Here is a 5,109-nt window from a genome sequence, read left to right as displayed (position 1 = left end):
AAGGCGGCGCCGAGGAATCCTAGCTCAACCGAGCTGGGCCTGGGTCTTGCCGAGGGGTCGGAGCGGGACCCCCAGGCGTGGGAGGAGGCGGCCGAGGACCTGGCCTGGACCCCGAGCCCCGTCCCCTCCCTAGGGACTCAGCTGGAGCAGGACCCGCGCAGGACAGGGGCCCCACCCTACCCGAGTGGGTCCCAGCCTGGCGCCACCTGGAGCCCCCTTCTCAGGCGAGATTTCCAGGACTTCCCCGCTCCCACCCTCTGGGCCTGGGGTGCCGGAGGGCCGCCCTCTTTTCCTGGGGACCTTCAGCTTGCCGTCAGTCTCAGGACGAGCCCTGACCTTGGGGCCATGGGCTGCCCCTGGGGGAGCCTTCGCGATTCCCTGCATCACCTCCCCGGAGCTGGCAGCCTGCCCGACCCCGCTGCGCCGCCACTGCCCTTCCTGTTGTTTCCAAGCTCTGAAAGGCTGCTGGCACCTCCCATTGGCTGCTGGCTCAGGTTCCGGGCAGGAAGGCTAGGCCCACAGGATGGCTGGTGACCAGGAAGGTAGTCCTGAGGACCTCAGAGGCCATCTGTTTGGTGGACAGGACACTGAGGCCCTGAGAGAGGGGAGGGTTATGCTGAAAGCCTCCCAGTGTCTTCTTCCTGAGGTCAGGCACTGCTGTCCCCCACACCTGAAGACGGGGTGAGCTCACCACCCGGCACTCCACCTAGTGCAAGGCGTGTGACAAAGGCATAGGGCCTGCAGGGCCTCAGTACCCACTGGGCCCCATCAGAGGCTGCCAGCAACCTGGGTGGTGGGTAGGGCAGGATGTGCTGGCCCATTTTCCCTAAACCTGTGGGACAAGATCTTAGGTCAGTGCATGACTTGCCCATGGTATGGAAGGGATCCACGTGTGCTCTCTTGGCTGGGCTCTCACCACAGCTCAAATGGCCGCCTCCCATGCAGGCTCTCACAAGACTTCCAGCACTGAGGGCCCAGGAACCCCTGTGCCCAAAGGGGTAAGATCTTGTCCTGGACAATGAGATGAGACACAGCCTAGTCTCCAGGGCCCATCAGAGCCACACCACATTGCAGCCCTGGGCACGCAGGGAGGCAGGGGCTGGGGTGTCCAGGAGCACCTGCTAACCTTGGGCACTTGAGTGGCATGACTATGGGAATGCCAGCAGAATCTAGAGGAGTTCTGTGGCCTGGGGCACTTCTGGAGTCCCTGGGAGCGGGGGAGGGCCTATGTCCAGCCTTCCTTCTGTGTGGGACATGACATCTCCTTGCCCTCTTCCTACATTCTCACCGGGCTCCAGTTACTGTAGGGGTGGAATATCTGGTGTCTGTCCTCTGGCAAACGCTGACCCCACAGCCTCTGTTCTGGGTTTTGGGATATAGCTGCAAGCATGGAAGGGCATGACGCCCCCCCTGCTTCCGCCCACAGTCTGTCTCTCCGTGGTTCTCATCCTTTTACTTGCTACGTTGGACTTCCTGTCTTTGTTAAAAACCACACACGCACACACCCACCACGAGGATGTCATCCCAGTGGGCTGGGCTGTTGGTTGCACTCACAGTGCACCCAGGTGGCTGCCTGGCTGTGCGTGGGGACTCAGCAAATACTTCTCCAGTTAGTAGGAACAGACACACCCTGGAGAGACACAGACTGTAAACAAGCAAGAAAACCTGAGCACAGATGCTTTCCACAAGTGAGATGTATCAGGTTTGAGAAGGCTGAGTTATGGGGGGCCATGCTGAAAGCAAAGGGTCCTGCTGTGGCCCAAGCAGAGCAAGGTGGCTTCTGGGGAGGAGGGGCTGACCTGGGGGTGGGAGTCCTCATGGGTTTTCACTGGGGAGCCATGGGATCCCAGCTGTTTCTTTCCAACTGCCTCTACTCCCCCTCCCCAAAATAATGACCCAAAGAGGAGCCTTCTTACCAGGAGACAACCCACAGCCCAGCCCCCTGTGTGTTCCAGCTCCTGTTGAAAATGGATGACTTGGAGTCAGAGTTCAATCTGAAAGTCGTCCTGGTCAGTTTCAAGCAGTGTCTCAATGAGAAGGAGGAGGTGCTACTGGAATACTACCTCGCTGGCTGGAGGGGGCTGGTCAGGTGCGCGAGGGGCTTCCCCGGCCACACGTCCTACCTGTATCCTGTCGGCCCAGTGCAGGTCGGCCATACTCACTTGCGGCCCAGGAGGTGGGAGTGGTCTCGCCCACATCCAGGCTGAGAGTGCCTGCTCTCTTCCTGCAGGTTCCTGAATAGTCTGGGCACCATCTTCTCATTCATCTCCAAGGATGTCGTGACAAAGCTGCAGATCATGGACCAGCTGCGAAGCGGCCCCCAACAGGAGCACTACAGCAGCCTGCAGGCCATGGTTGCCTACGAAGTGGGCAACCAACTGGTGGACTTGGAGCGGCGCTCACGCCACCCTGACTCAGGCTGCCGGACGGTGCTCCGGCTACACCGTGCGCTGCGCTGGCTGCAGCTCTTCCTTGAAGGTGTCCGCACAAGCCCTGAGGATGCACGCACCTCCGTACTCTGCACCGACTCCTACAACGCCTCGCTGGCCACCTACCACCCCTGGATCATCCGCCGGGCTGTCACTGTGGCCTTCTGTGCGCTGCCCACACGCAAGGTCTTCTTGGAGTCCATGAATGTTGGGTCCTCCGAACAGGCTGTGGAGATGCTAAATGAGGCCCTGCCCTTTATTGAGCATGTCTACAACATCTCCCAGAAGCTGTATGCCGAGCACGCCCTACTGGACCTGCCATAGGGGCTGGCGGACCCACGTGGGGTGGGCTTCCCCTGATCCAGAGGTGGGCAGGGCAGCCAGGACCCGTCAGTCCCACCATGGAACTTTCTGGGCTCCCCTGTGAGCTGAGCTTGTCAGGAGCCACTCAGATTGTGCACATGGGCCACAGACGGGCTTCAACAGAGAAGGCAGTCACTGGCCATCTGCTCTGTACCCGACCTCTCCCTTGCCCAGGCGTCTCATTTTTACCCTCTACCACGTTACACCCATGTAGTTAGGCCTCTTCTGGGTGGGTGAAGTGCTGGAGGTGGGGGGCAGGAAGGATCAGTGTTCATGGAAAAGCTGCCCCTATTTGGGGGTCAAGTCTGTGGGCTGGGGAAGTCACAGGGCCCTGGATGTAGTGTTTGCCCACCTGGGCTGTCTTGAGCCTTCTATATCAGCTAGCTGACCCCAGAACAGGGAGAAAACCCCTGGGCAGGGGTCAGCTCTGCGGGATTTCTCCCTGCCTCTGGCCTCCTCCTTAGCTAGAGGTGCACATGTCCTTGGCTGTGATAGCAGGACCTGAAGCCCCGAGGGAAGGCCTGCTCTGCTTCCACTGCCCTGCACGCACACACGGCCTCCTGCAGCCTCAAGTCTGCACAGCACAGTCCTGGATGAGAATCCCAGAAGCCCAGGACTCCTGGGCCAGCGCTCGCTTCTGCCTCCTCAGCGTCCACACATCCAGATGCTGTGTCCCCTCTTCCTGGCCCCATACTGCTCTGTCCCCATGTAGCTCAGGAGACCTAGAATGACATAACACGGGAGGGAGCCTGAGCCACTTCACCTTGGTGACAGGCTGACAGGTGACCACACCCAGCCTGGCCATCATCCAGTGATTGGGGGTCTGGTCCCACCCACTTCCTCTTTGCAAGCCCAGGATGTCAGGTGCCAAGGGGACAGTATCCACCAAGAGCAAATGTGTGTAAGTATGAGCTTTCAGGGACCCTAGGCGCTGTAATACAGGTGATGGCTTTTCCAAAATAAACAAATTGCACTTACAGAATGAAGTACTGCGCTCCAGGACAAGGGTGCTGCCAGGCTATCAGGGCAGTGTCAACCACAGGGGCATGAGGCATGTCCTTGCCAGTGTTGGGGTCCTTCCCATCTCTGTGCAAGATTGGTCCCTCAACCAGTGCCAAGGTCTGAAATATCTTCGTTGGACAGGTGAGAAGACTGAGTCACAGAATCACCTGAGTGGCTGAGTTGGAAGTGCAGATCTGAGGTCAGCTACCTCCCCTGTAGAGAGAGGAAAATCTGCCGAGCTGCAGCCAGTGGAGAGGCTGCTCTGTGCAGGGCCGTGGTCTGGACAGAAAGAGGACGCGTGTCAGGCAGGGTCCTCACAGACGCTGCCTGATGGCCAGAGCTGAACAGCAGCGCCCAGCACAAGCCACTTCCTGGTCTGCTGCTGCACCCTGTCCAGCTCTGGCCATACCCATGGGGGCCAGAGCCTAGAAGGTTACTGACAAAGGCCAGAGAGTAAGGGCTGCACGTGTGCCTGTGTGCATACATGGGTGCTGGTGTAGGCACTGTGTGTGTGGTGTGCGTTCTGTGTGTGCTGTGCCTCGTGCACCCTCCCTAAGGGTGTGTAGTGCGTGTGTGTGTGTGTGGTGAGCGTGCCGTCCATGTGTGCCCCCCCCAAGGCCATAGTTTCAGGCAAAGACCAGGTTCCTAGACCAATTCCGTAAACGTCTGCCAGACGCCACTGCACCCTGAAGGGCATCTCTAGCCTCCCCCAGCTCCCTTGGGTGCCTGTGGCCTGGTGTCAGTGAGGCCCCCAGACCCAGACTTGGGGAGACCAGTCCCCGGGCACCCAGTGGCTAAGCAGGAGCCACCAGCCTGGGCCTCAGGTCCATTGCCACACCTGGTGCTGGTATGACTGCTGCAGCCCATTTGGTTACAGCATTTCCTCCCTTGTTTGCATGCCTCCCCACCCAGGCCCAGCTGTGAGCTCTGTCCCTGAAGGAAGGCACCTGCCCTCTGAAACCTTGTGGCCTCCGAATCTTCTAGGCCACAGACCCTCAAGGTGCACTGTTCCCAGGCAGGCTGAAGCCATGACCCCCACCTCGGGACCCTCCCCACCCAGTCATGGGTGAGAGCCATGCTGGCCAGCCATCCACTGTACTTTTGGTTGCAGGGCTGTGCGATACCCCCCTCAGGCTGCCCCTGGGCTTGCAGTCCACCCTGCTCCACCCCGACTATAGACAGTGCCTCCCTGGGCTGGGGGGATGGTGTGCTGCCCCACTGGCACCTCCATGACTGTCTCACATCAGCTGGAGACTCCAGGGCAACCCCTGCAGAACAGGTGGGTACCAGGGGTTTGGACACAGGTAGCAACGTC

General features: G+C 59.8%; 1 protein-coding gene across 2 annotated transcripts in view; it reads left to right on the top strand.

Annotated features, from left to right (window-relative positions):
- Positions 1-3,771, top strand: part of CPTP (ceramide-1-phosphate transfer protein) — a 17,847-nt gene extending 14,076 nt beyond the window's left edge. Inside the window, exons 3-5 of one of the 2 annotated variants that reach the window (XM_010850011.1) lie at positions 84-90; positions 1,953-2,089; positions 2,231-3,771. In XM_010850011.1, the coding sequence (XP_010848313.1) occupies positions 1,968-2,089; positions 2,231-2,753 (645 nt within the window). In that variant the 5' untranslated portion in view covers positions 84-90; positions 1,953-1,967 and the 3' untranslated portion in view covers positions 2,754-3,771. Of the gene's footprint in view, positions 1-83; positions 91-1,952; positions 2,148-2,230 lie in introns of those variants that run through there. The other variant, XM_010850012.1, reaches the window with a different exon arrangement.
- Positions 3,772-5,109: the final 1,338 nt, after the last annotated feature.

Source organism: Bison bison, unplaced genomic scaffold (genome assembly GCF_000754665.1).
Source record: "Bison bison bison isolate TAMUID 2011002044 unplaced genomic scaffold, Bison_UMD1.0 scf7180017864289, whole genome shotgun sequence".
Classification (NCBI taxonomy): domain Eukaryota; kingdom Metazoa; phylum Chordata; class Mammalia; order Artiodactyla; family Bovidae; genus Bison; species Bison bison.
The sequence above is the reverse complement of the archived record's forward strand: the minus strand, read 5'-3'. Positions and strand labels throughout refer to the sequence as shown.